At 36.8% G+C, this 14,164-nt stretch overlaps 1 protein-coding gene across 6 annotated transcripts in view; it reads right to left on the reverse strand.

Annotated features, from left to right (window-relative positions):
- The window catches only part of BRDT (bromodomain testis associated), an 80,095-nt gene that overhangs the window by 46,415 nt on the left and 19,516 nt on the right, over positions 1-14,164 (reverse strand). For all 6 annotated transcript variants that reach the window (XM_049618433.1, XM_049618432.1, XM_049618434.1 and 3 more), the window contains 3 exons: positions 10,953-11,125; positions 9,926-10,279; positions 4,799-4,927 (listed from right to left, as the gene is read on the reverse strand). In XM_049618433.1, coding sequence (XP_049474390.1) covers positions 4,799-4,927; positions 9,926-10,279; positions 10,953-11,125 — 656 coding nt within the window. The remainder of the gene's footprint in view (positions 1-4,798; positions 4,928-9,925; positions 10,280-10,952; positions 11,126-14,164) is intronic.

Genomic DNA, 14,164 nt, shown 5'->3' on the forward strand with positions numbered 1-14,164 from the left:
TAAAATGGAGGTGGCCATGTCATGGATTGAAGAAGCAGAAGAGAGAATATGTGAATTAAACGATAAAATTATGGAAAAAGAGGAAGCTGAGAAAAAGACAAAAAAAAATCCAGGAGTATGAGGGGAGAATTACAGAACTAAGTGATGCAATCAAACGGAACAATATCAGTATCACAGGAATTCCAGAAGAGAGAGAGAAAGGGGCTGAAGGTGTACTTGAACAAATCATAGCTGATAACTTCCCTGATCTGGGGAAGGAAACAGGCATCGAAATCCAAGAGGCACAGAGAACTCCCTTTAGACGTAACTTGAATTGATCTTCTGCAAGACATATCATAGTGAAACTGATAAAATACAAGGATAAAGAGGGAATTCTGAAAGCAGCTAGGGATAAACAGGCTCTAACTTATAAAGGGAGACCCATAAGCCTAGTGGCAGACCTATCTACTGAAATTTGTCAGGCCAGAAAGGAATGGCAGGAAATCTTCAATATGATAAACAGAAAAAATATGCAGCCAAGAATCCTTTATCCAGCAAGTCTGTCATTCAGAATAGAAGGAGAGATAAAGGTCTTCCCAAACAAACAAAAACTGAAGGAATTCATCACCACTAAACCAGCCCTACAGGAGATCCTAAGGGGGATTCCGTGAGTGAAATGTTGCAAGGACCACAAAGTATCAGAGACATCACTATAAGCATGAAACCGACAGACATCACAATGACTCTAAACCCGTATCTTTCAAAATAACACTGAATGTAAATGGACTAAATGCTCCAACCAAGACATAGGGTATCAGAATGGATAAAAAAACAAGACCCATCTATTTGCTGTCTACAAGAGACTCATTTTAGACCTGAGGACACCTTCAGATTGAAAGTGAGGGGATGGAGAACTATCTATCATGCTACTGGAAGTCAAAAGAAAGCTGGAGTAGCCATACGTATATCAGGCAAACTAGACTTTAAATTAAAGGCTGTAACAAGAGATGAAGAAGGGCATTATATAATAATCACAGGGTCTATCCATCAGGAAGAGCTAACAAATATAAATGTCTATCAGCCGATTACGGGAGCCCCCAAATATATAAAACAATTAATCACAAACATAAGCTACCTTATTGATGAGAATGTGGTAACTCCAGGGGACTTTAATACTCCACTTACAACAATGGATAGATCATCTAGACACAGGATCAATAAAGAAACAAGGACCCTGAGAGATACATTGGATCAGATGGACTTGACAGATACATTTAGAACTCTGCATCCCAAAGCAACAGAATATACTTTCTTCTCGAGTGCACATGGAACATTCTCCAAGATAGATCACATACTGGGTCACAAAACAGCCCTTCATAAGTATAAAAGAATTGAGATCATACCATGCACACTTTCAGACCACAATGCTATGAAACTTGAAATCAACCACAGGAAAAAGTCTGGAAAACCTCCAAAAGCATGGAGGTTAAAGAACACCCTACTAAAGAATGAATGGGTCAACCAGGCAATTAGAGAAGAAACTTAACAATAGATGGAAACAAATGAAAATGAAAATAACAACAATCCAAGCGCTTTGGGATGCAGCGAAGGCAGTCCTGAGAGGAAAATACATTGCAATCCAGGCCTATCTGAAGAAACAAGAAAAATCCCAAATACAAAATCTAACAGCACACCTAAAGGAACTAGAAGCAGAACAGCAAAGACACCCCACACCCAGCAGAAGAAGAGAAATAATAAAGATCAGAGCAGAAATAAACAATATAGAATCTAAAAAAAACAGTAGAGCAGATGAATGAAATCAAGAATTGGTTTTTGAAAAAATAAACAAAATTGATAAACCTCTAGCCAGGCTTCTCAAAAAGAAAAGGGAAAGGACCCAAATAGATAAAATCATCAATGAAAATGGAATTATTACAACCAATCCCTCAGAAATAGAAGCAATTATCAAGGAATACTATGAAAAATTATATGCCAACAAACTGGACAACCTGGAAGAAATGGACAAATTCCTAAGCACCCACACACTTCCAAATCTCAAACAGGAAGAAATAGAAAATTTGAACAGACACATAACCAGTGAAGAAACTGAATCGGTTATCAAAAACCTCCCAACAAATAAGAGTCCAAGACCAGATGGCTTCCCTGAGGAATTCTACCAGACATTTAAAGCAGGGGTAATACTTATCCTTCTCAAGCTGTTCCAAAAAATAGAAAGGGAAGGAAAACTTCCAGACTCATTCTATGAAGCCAGCATTACTTTGATTCCCAAACCAGACAAAGACCCAGCAAAAAAAGAGAACTACAGGCCAATATCCCTGATGAATATGGATGCAAAAATTCTCAACAAGACACTAGCAAATTGAATTCAACAGCATATAAAAAGAATTATTCACCATGATCAAGTGGGATTCATTCCTGGGCTGCAGGGCTGGTTCAACATTTGCAAATCAATCAACGTGATACATCACATTAATAAAAGAAAAGAAAACCATATGATCCTGTCAATCGATACAGAAAAAGCATTTGACAAAATTCAGCATTCTTTCTTAATAAAAACCCTCAAGAAAGTTGGGATAGAAGGAAAATACTTAAACATCATAAAAGCCATTTATGAAAAGCCCACAGCTAATATCATCCTCAATGGGGAAAAACTGAGAGCTTCCCCCCTGAGATCAGGAACACGACGGGGATGTCCACTCTCACCGCTGTTGTTTAACATAGTGTTGGAAGTTCTAGCATCAGCAATCAGACAACAAAAGGAAATCAAAGGCACCAAATTGGCAAAAATGAAGTCAAGCTTTCACATTTTGCAGGTGATGTGATATTATACAGGGAAAACCCAACAGACTCCACCAAAAGTCTGCTAGAACATACCTGAACTCAGCAAAGTCACAGGATACAAAATCAATGTACAGAAATCAGTTGCATTTTTATACACTAATAATGAAGTAAAAGAAAGACAAAGAAACTGATCCCATTCACAATTGCACCAAGAATCATAAAATACCTAGGAATAAACCTAACCAAAGATGTAAAAGATCTGTATACTGAAAATTTTAGAAAGCTTATGAAGGAAATTGAAGACGATATATAGAAATGGAAAAACATTCTGTGCTCATTGATTGTAAGAATAAATATTGTTAAAATGTCAATACTACACAAAACTATCTACACATTCAATGCAATCCCAATCAAAATTGCACCAGCATTCTTCTTGAAGCTACAACAAGCAATCCTAAAATTTGTATGGAACCACAAAAGACCACGAATAAACAAAGTAATATTGAAGAAGACCAAAGTGGGAGGCACCACAATCCCAGACTTTAGCCTCTACTACAAAGCTGTAATCATCAAGACAGCATGGTATTGGCACAAAAACAGACACATAGACCAATGGAATACAATAGAGACTCCAGAATTAGACCCACAAATGTATGGCCAACTAATCTTTGACAAAGCAGGAAAGAATATCCAATGGAAAAAAGACAGTCTCTAACAAATGGTGCAGGGAGAACTGGACAGCAACATGCAGAAGAATGAAACTAGACCACTTTCTTACACCATTCACAAAAATAAATTCAAAATGGATAAAGGACCTGAATGTGAGACAGGAAACCATCAAAACCCTAAAGGAGAATGCAGGAAAAAACCTCTCTGACCTCAGCTGCAGCAATTATTTACTTGACACATCCCCAAAGGCAAGGGAATTAAAAACAAAAATGAACTATTGGGACCTCATGAAGATAAAAAGCTTCTGCACAGCAAAGGAAACAATCAACAAACTAAAAGGCAACCAACGGAATGGGAAAAGATATTTGCAAATGTCATATTGGACAAAGGGCTAGTATACAAAATCTATAAAGAATTCCCCAAACTCAACACCCGAAAAACAAATAATCCAGTGAAGAAATGGGCAGAAGACATGAATAGACACTTCTCTAAAGAAGACATCTGGATGGCCAACAGGCACATGAAAAGATGCTCAATGTCGCTCCTCATCAGGGAAATACAAATCAAAACCACACTGAGATACCACCTCACGCCAGTCAGAGTGGCCAAAATGAACAAATCAGGAGACTATAGATACTGGTGAGGATGTGGAGAAACGGGAACCCTCTTGCACTGTTGGTGGGAATGCAAACTGGTACAGCCACTCTGGAAAAAAGTGTGGAGGTTCCTCAAAAAATTAAAAATGGATCTACGCTATAACCCAGCAATAGCACTGCTAGGAATTTACCCAAGGGATACAGGAGTGCTGATGCATAGAGGCACTTGTACCCCAATGTTTAGAGCATCACTTTCAACAATAGCCAAATTATGGAAAGAGCCTAAATGTCCATCAACTGATTAATGGATAAATAAATTGTGGTTTATATACACAATAGAATACTACATGGCAATGAGAAAGAATGAAATATGGCCTTTTCTAGCAATGTGGATGGAACTGGAGAGTGTTATGCTAAGTGAAATAAGTCATACAGAGAAAGACAGATACCATGTTTTCACTCTTATGTGGATCCTGAGAAACTTAACAGAAGACCATGGGGGAGGGGAAGGAATAAATAAAGGTTAGAGACGGAGGGAGCCAAACCATAAGAGACTTAAAAACTGAGAACAAACTGAGAGTTGATGGGGGTGGGAGGGAGGGGACAGCGGGTGATGGGTACTGAGGAGGGCACCTGTTGGGGTGAGCACTGTGTGTTGTATGGAAACCAATTTGACAGTAAATTTCATGTTAAAAAAAAATTAAAAAAAAAAAAAGGAGAAATTCACTTTCAGAGCACACCTATCAACTTACCTGGAGTGTTCTTGCCATTGTCACTACTTCATGGTCTGGAGGATTGTACTTGTAGCAATTCATGAACATTAATCTAACATCTGCTGCAAATTCATATGCATCTTTATATTCTTGGTTGTCCATTTTTCCCTAAATTAAGGAAAAATTACAGGATTCACAAACAACATAGTTCAAAAATTATTTGAGCACCTACATTACTAAATAGTTCAAATAACAGAAGAATATAGACAATACCAGAAACAGATACCCACCCTCCAAATTTGACATATGTAAAAATTCTGCTATATTTGTTTTGGTATTTTTTGACTTTGAAAATATCCAATGAATTTTGACATGCAGAGATAAGGAAGGAGGACATTCCAAGTAAAAACAAAAACAAAAACAAAAAACAGAAACAAAATCACAAAAGCAGGAAAACAGTGCATTTCCAGGTAATCTTGGATAGACAAGTTTGATCCTAGGAAAGTGGTGAAAAGATAAATTCCTTAAATGAACCCTGAACATCTAAATGAAAGGTTTTTACTAAAATTCTCCTAAAAATGAAAAGACGTAAAAAATTGAACAGAATTGGTAAAAGGAAGGAAATAATAAAGATCAAAGCTGAAATAAATGAAAGACAAAAACAAAAACAAACAAACAAAAATTACAGGTCAATATCCCTGATGAATATAGATGCAAAAATCCTTAACGAAAGATTAGCAAAATTCATTCACCATGAGCAAATGAGATTTACTCCAGGAATGCAAGGATGATTCAATAATCTTATAAAACATGTGAACAAAATGAAGGATAAAAACCATATGGCCATCTCAATAAATGCAGAAAAAAATTGACAAACTTCAACATCTTTTCATGATAAAACTCTCAACAAAGTGGGCTTAAAGAGAACATACCTCAACATAATAAAGACCATATATGAAAAACCCAGTTAACACCATACTCAGTGTGAAAAACTCAAAGCTTTCCATTTAAGACCACGAAGACAAGAATGTCCATTCTCACCACTTTTACTCAATATAGTACTGAAAATCCTAACCACAGTAACTAGACAAGAAAAAGTAAAAGGCACTCAAAGTGGTACAGAAAAAGTAAAACTCACTTTTTGTATATGACATGATACTATATACAGAAAACCCTAAAAACTCCACCAAAGAACTATAAGAATAAATGAATTCAGTAAAGTTGCAGGAAACTAAATTAATATACAGAAACATACTGCCTCTATATGCTAATACTGAAGTAGCAGAAAGAAAAATTAAGAAAAACAATCCTATTTATAACTGCATCAAAAAGCAAAAACAAAAACAAATTCCCTAAAAATAAATGTCACCAAGAGAGTGAAAGACCTTTACTTTGAAAATTATAAGACACTGATGAAAGAAATGTCTTTTCACAAATGAAAAGATAAACCATGCTCAGAAATTTGAAGAATTAATATTGTTAAAATAGCCATATCACCCAAAGAAATCCACAGATTCAATACAATCCTGATGAAAATGCTAATCATAGTTTTCATAGAACTAGAACAAACAATCCTAAACCACAAAGACCTTGAATAGCCAAGGCAATCTTAAGAAAGAGGACCAGGAAGACTGGGTGGCTCAGGTGGTTAAGTGTCAGACTCTTGGTTTCAGCTCAAGTCATGATCTCACGATTTTGTGGGTTCGAGCCCTGCATTGGGCTCTGTGCTGACAGTGCAAAGCCTGCTTGGGATTCTCTCTCTCCCTTTCTCTCTGCCCCTCCCCACTCACACTGTCACTATCTCTCTCTCAAAAATATATGTAAAAAAAAAAAAAAAAAAGAACAAATCTAGAGGAATCACAATCCCAGATTTTAAAATATACTACCAAGCTATAATAATCAAAATAGTGTGGTATTGACACAAAAATAGACCCATAAATCAGTGGAGCAGGATAGAGAGAGCCCAGAAATAAACCCATACTTACATAGTCAATCTATGACAAAGGAGTCAAGAATATACAGTAGGGAATAGACTCTCTTCAAATGGTACTGAGGTAACTGGACCACTACATGCAAAAGAATGAAAATTGAACCGCTTTCGTACACCATACACAAAAATTCAAAAACGGATTAAAGACCTAAATAAAACCATAAAACTCCTAGAAGAAAACATAGGCAGTAATCTCTTGGACATGGGCCTTAGCAACATTTTTTTGGATGTGTCCTCAGGCAAGGGAAACAAAAGCAAAAATAAAGTACATCAGATGAAAAACCTTTTGCACAATGAAGGATATCATCAACAAAACAAAAATGCAACCAACTGAATGGGAGAAGATACTTGCAAATGATTCATCTGATAAGGGGTTAATATCCAAGATATATAAATAATTCATATAAGGAAACAAAAACACTAAATCAAAAAATATATATGCATCTCTGTTTATTGCACTATTATTTACATAGTCAAGGTATGGATGCAACCTCAGTGTTTATCAACAGATGAATGGATAAAGAATATGTCACACAGACAGTCACACACTCACATACACACACATATATCACACACAGCCATAAAAAAGGATGAGATCTTGCCATCTCTAACAACATGGATGGACCTACAAGGTATTATGCTAAGCAAAATAAGACAGAGAGACAAATACCATATCATTTCACTCGTATGTTGCATCTAAAAAACAAAACACACACACACACACACACACACACACACACACACACACACTTACTTTTCTCACATGTATAAAGTTGCTCCTTCCCTCCAATAAGACCAAAGTTACTGGGGATTGGATAACACTAGCTAAAATAAAACCAAGAAGTCAGAGGAGGAGTTCAGATATGTCAGCTCCATACAAACCTAGCTTTTGTGTATATTTAAAAACGGTACTGGGGTGCCTGGGTGGCTCAGTCAGTCAGGCGTCCGACTTCGGCTTAGGTCATGATCTCACAGTTCGTGGGTTTGAGCCCCATGTCGGGCTCTGTGCTGACAGCTCAGAGCCTGGAGCCTGTTTCAGATTCTGTGTTTCCCTCTCTCTCCGCCCCTCCCCTGTTCACGCTCTGTCTCTGTCTCAAGAATAAATAAACATTAAAAAAAAAAATTTAAAGACGGTACTTACAAGGCACATCCAAAACAATTCCTCTGACTTTCAAAGAGACTAGTATTTGGTTCACATATGAAAACAAAGTCTCAATTAATTCTCAAAGTGCCATTAGTAGGTTTTAAAACTTACCCCTCAGAATAGAAGTAAATGGTGTGAGACTTCTCAACCCGTGTGCCCATATGAGAACAGAAAATGAAAAGATCAAGAAGCAGCTTTTAGGAGAATTGTTCTATCAAGTGCCGGGGTTATAAAATATTTTAGGAATATTTCTGATACTTCTCAAGCAAACTTACAGGGCTTAAATTATAATAACTTCATTATGTGTTCAAATACACCTAAACATTTTGTTTATAAAGAAAAATGTGGGAAGACAGTGATGTAGAAAGAACAAATATTGTTAAAAGGTCTATACTACCCAAAGCAATCTACACACTCAGTGCAATCCCTATCAAAATAACACCAACATTCTTCACAGAGCTAGAGCAAACAATCCTAAAATTTGTATGGAACCACAAAAGATCCCAAATAGCCAAAGTAATGTTGAAAAGAAAACCAAATCGGGAGGCATCACAATCCCACACTTTAACCTGTATTACAAAGCTAGAATCATCAAGACAGTATGGTATCGGCACAAAAACAGACACACAGAACAATGGAATAGGGAACCCAGAAATGGACCCACAAATACATGGCCAACTAATCTTCGACAAAGCAGGAAAGAGTATCCAGTGGAAAGAAGACAGTCTCTTTAGCAAATGGTCCTGGGATAATTAGACAGCAACATGAAGAAGAATGAAACTGGACCACTTTCTTAAACCATACACAAAAGTAAATTCAAAATGGATGAAAGATCTAAATGTGAGACAGGAAACCATCAAAATCGTATAGGAGAAAACAGGCAGCAACCTCTCTGACCTAGCCCACAGCAACTTCTTGCTTGACATGTCTCCAGAGGCAAGGAAAATAAAAGCAAAAATGAACTATTGGGACCTCATAAAGATAAAAGGCTTGTGCACAGCAAAGGAAAGTCAACAAAACTAAAAGGCTACTGATGGAATGGGAGAAGATATTTGCAAATGACATATCAGATAAAGGGTTAGTATCCAAATTGTACAAAGAACTTGCCAAACTCAACAGCCAAAAAACAAATAATCCAGTGAAGAAATGGGCAGAAGATATGAATAGACACTTTTCCAAAGAAGATAACCAGATGGCTAACCTCATCGATAGCACCACACACCAGTCAGAATGGTTAAAATTAACAACTCAGGACACAACAGATATTGGTGAGGATGTGGAGAAAGGGGAACCCTTTTGCACTGTTGGTGGGAATACAAACTGGGGCAGCCACTCTGGAAAACTGTGGAGGTTCCTCAAAAAATTAAATATAGAACTACCCTATGACCCAGCAATAGCACTACTAGGAATTCATCTAAAAGATACAAAAATGCTGATTCAAAGGGGCAGATGCACCCACAATGTTTATAGCAGCACTATCAACAATACCCAAATTATGGAGAAAGCCCAAATTTCCATCAACTGATGGATTAGGAAGATATGGTCTCTCTCTCTCTCTCTCTACACACACACACACACACACACACACACACTGGAATACCACTTGGTGACGAAAAAGAATGAAATCTTGCCATTTGCAACAATGTGGATGGCACTGGAGGGTATTATGCTAAGCGAAATTAAGTCAGAGAAAGATATGATTTCACTCATATGTGGAATATGAGAAACAACAGACATAAGGGAAGGGAAGGAAAAATAAGATAAAAACACTGAGGGATTCAAATTATAAAAGACTTACAAACACAGAACAAACTAAGGGCTGCTGGAGTGGGGTGGTGGGTTAAATGGGTGATGGACATTAAGGAGGGCACTTTTTCAGGATGAGCGCTGGATATCATATGTAAGAGATGAATCACAGGTTCTACTCCTGAAGCCAAGACTACCCTCTATGTTAACTAACTTGAAAAAAAAATTTACAACGACAAGAATACTTTTATAATTAAGAAGTTCTTCCTATTAAGAAAACATTTACCTTAATAGTTCCAAGATCCATTGGATTTTTCACAATATCATAGTAGTTATGGAGCCCCAAAGCATTAACATCAACAGGATTATAAAAGGGCCATGCATAGGACAAGTGTTTCTTTGCAAGCATTTCTTTAAGAATCTCACTACAGTGCCTTAATTGTTCGGTCACTTCAACACTCTTTATGACTTTACATAGTTGCTGAGAATCTGGCAAAACAGTCTTCAGCACATTTTCTTTCATAGGTGGCATTTTCACTGATTTTTTTTCTGCAAGTGTTGGGGAAGATTCACCACTTGCGTTAACTACTGAAGTTGTAGGAGTCGTGGTATCTGCTTTCCTCTTCACACCCCTTGTAACCTGAAACAATTCAATAACAACAACTGTAATTAAAGTGACATTCACAGCAACAGTTTTCAAACTTTTTTTGATGGTTACTCCTACAGTTAAAAAAAAAACAACAAAAAAAAACAAAAAAAAGGAAAAAATTATCAGTACCATGTCGTCTATATATTAAATATTAATATTAGTAAATTAGTAAATATTAAATATTAGTAATATTTAAATATTAGTAAATATTAGTAAAAGTTAATTTCTTTTCTACAGGTAAATTAATAGCTCAAATATTTTCTTCCTACATCCCAAAGAATGGTCTTATGCAAACCTTTGAGATCAATGAGAGATGGGAAACAATAAAAGTCACTGTTATGCAAAAACAAGTTCTGAATACCTGAAATCAGCTACGGTATACAATTTTAAATTATCAACCCATCAAGTTAGGATTCAAAAGAAGTTACGTAACACACACAAAATAGGTAGTTGGGCAACTGATACTAATATAAAAACATATAAGCCAGTTCAAATTCTACCTAAAAATCTCTAAAATTTGGTTCACATTCTAGATCTGTTAAAAAATGTACACAAAGATTGACTGTGGTATACTGAAGACCAATTTTCAGATCAACTTAAAAAAAGGTTTAGTCATTACAACAATCCCTTACACTGAAACATTTTAAAGTCATAGTAAACTTACTTGGGCCACTGTTTGTGAGGTAGTGTTGAATGGAGTACCTTGTGACATGTTTGAAGGAGAAATAGATGTCTTAGGAAATACAGAGGGAATCACTTGCTGCTTAAATACTTTGTCCAGTGCTTTTGGGGATTGTTTTTCTTTACCAGAAGGAACTGCTACATTATGTTGAATCCCTAGTAAAGTGTGAACCAGAGTAAATATGAGTAAAATATAAAACCATTTTTCTATTAGTATTCTATTTTAATTCACTTAGTTCAGCTTTTTAGTAATATAAACACAGGAAACTCCCATTCTCCTTTGAAACCCTCCCACAGGTACTTGCTAACATTTGTTAGACCAATTTAGATATAATATTAGAGACTTCAAACCTGATATTAATGGAAGACTTATCAATTTTATTCAGAAAGGTGCCTGGCTTAAATTTACACTAATAGAGCTCTGTGAGTAGCTTCAGTAAATTTTAGACATCCTGGAGACAAACTACATAATACTATGTGAGGTCTCCAGAATGCTCTGCATAAATATCCAAGAACCTTAAAACTATGACAGAGCCCATCATTGGTTAACACAAAACAATAGATATGAACATAATCTTCTTATCAATATATCCTTCAGATGACTCTGCCGAAGGAACCACTGTGTATGGTCTTCTGCCTTGTATGTTCCCAGAGAACACCAACCCTTAAGACATCTGGATCACATCGCTCTGAAATCTATCATTTCAAAAGTCCATCCTTGTATCCAGGTAACTCCATTCTTCAGACTATGAGACTAATGTGCTGCCCACTACACCAAGAGGGCTGCTACGGTAACTCCACTCTTCTAATCACTCGCACCATAAACCTTGGAGTCATCTTTGACTCCATGGTCGTTCAAACCCAATATCCCCATCCGTCAGCAAACTCTTTTGGCTCTATTTTCTTATCCAGAATCTGATTACAATTACAAGTGGTAATCACCCTGGTCCCAGGCATCAATTCTTAACTGGATTTCTACAGTAGTATCCTATGAGCCCTTCCTTCTTCTGCTTTTACATCCTGTAGTCTGTTCTCAAAATAGCCCTCGAAGTGATATTTTAAATTCAAATAAGATCATGACACTTCTGTTCAATGCCCAATGACTTCTAATCTTTTCTTTTCAAATAAAAGCCAAAGTCCCTACAATGCCTTGTAGGGACCTGTGTCATCTCTCTACCTATGCTCCTCCCCCATGTCCCCACCTCTGCCCTCCTTCCAACTGCACTTCCTATCACTCCACCCCTTCACTAATTTCACTTAGCCTACTGGCCTACTGTCCTCAAATTTGGTAAGCATAAGCAGACAATTTGCTCTGCCTGTAAGGAGATAGCCTCATCAGCTCACTCCAACATTCCCTTCATGCCTTTGCTGAAATGTTACCTTCTCAAGCTACCCTATATAGATCAGCTTTCTCCTTCCACTCCCACCACTTTCTTATTCTCTTATTCTTATTTTTTTCTTTGCCCTTATCACATTTGACATAGAATATATAGATATCCCTGACCCTCCAAATTCTCAACAATATATTTTTTTGAATATATTTTAAGACAGGGCTGGTATTCCTCAATCTCTTATTTCTCATTACTCACTAACTAAAACTTAGGAACCAAAGAGACTGAGATAACCTCCTATCTTTTGATATTCCAACTGTGGCTCTTTGAACTCAGGAGCTAAACAGATAAGTATAATGAGAAATACTTACATTTACTTAATGTTACCAATTTCCTCAACAAAAACAAAAAGCTCTGTGAGGGGAAAGGAACTTTGTTTTGATCTCTACAATATCCCTTGTGCCTAATACAGTACTTGGGACATAAGAGGACTCAATGGATATTTATTGTATGCTTATTATGTATCAGGCCACCATTCTAGGTGCTCAGGCACAATAATGAACAAGATAGACAGTTTCTGTCCTTGTTGACCATATTGTCTAGTATAAGAAATAGAAAAAAAAAGTAATCAAATTGATTACAATTGATGCTAAGCACTAGAAAGGAAATAAGTGGGAGTACTGACAAAAGACAGAGACCTACTATAAAGAAGATAGCCAAAGAAGTCTCTTTGAAGAGGTATCAATTCAGATGTTACTGGAAAGAAGTAGCCAGCCAGAGAATGGGGTGGCAGTAAAACTGTATTCCAAGACAATCAGTAGGGAAAACTTCAATGAGTGAGATGAAAGTAGTTCAGGATGAGAATAGAGAAATGGGCAAAGATTTAATCCCAAAAGGCCACGGTAGGAATTCAGACTTCATTTTAATATGAGAAGCTATAGAGGAGGTTTTAAGCAGGTTAATGATGTATTTTTATTTTTTGATGTATAGTTTATTTTTAAAAGACTGCCTTTGCAGGGCACCTGGGTAGCTCAATCAGTCAAGCGTCTGACTCTTGGTTTCAGCTCAGGTGATGATCTCGTGGCTCATGGGTTCAAGCCCCACATCAGACTCTGTGTTGAGGGTGGAGCCTGTTTATGATTCTCTCTCCCCTCCTCTCTACTCCTCCCCTGCTCATGCTCTCTCTCTCAAAATAAATAAACTTAAATATAAATAAAAATAAAAGACTACTTTTGCTATTGTGTAGAGAACACAGAACAATCGAGATCACAGGGGCTAAGAAGATTGTAGCCCAAGTTAGTATTATTGCAAAAACAATCTTAGGATTGAATTCAAATGATTACTAATGAACAGAAGGGGAGAAAGAATCAAAGAAGGAAGGAATCAAGAACAACTTCTACTATTCTGGCTTGAATAACTGTTTATTAGTACCATTTTCTGTTATACAGAATAACCTAAGAAGTTCAGTGTTTAACTATAAGCAAGGTAAATGAAAGATGTGTATCTCTCATCCAAGTGGAAGACATCCATGTGGAAATGTCCAGTGACTTGAAGATAATAATTGGTTTCTCAGGGAGGACTGTGTTAGAGATATAGATTTGAGGATTAATAGCATACAGATGGAATTTAGAAAAAGGATACTAATATCAAGCCCTGAAAAGAAAACCCCAATACTTTAGAAATCGAATAGAAAAGAATAGGGGCACCAGGGTGGTTCAGTCAGTTAAGCGTCTGACTCTTGATTTCAGCTCAGAACATGATCTCATGGTTTGTGAGTTTGAGCTCCATGTCGAGCCCCATGCACTAAGAGTGCAAAGCCTGCTTGGGATTCTCTTTCTCCTTCTCTCTCTGCCCCTCCCCTACT

This window comes from Panthera uncia (assembly GCF_023721935.1).
Source record: "Panthera uncia isolate 11264 chromosome C1 unlocalized genomic scaffold, Puncia_PCG_1.0 HiC_scaffold_4, whole genome shotgun sequence".
Classification (NCBI taxonomy): Eukaryota; Metazoa; Chordata; class Mammalia; order Carnivora; family Felidae; genus Panthera; species Panthera uncia.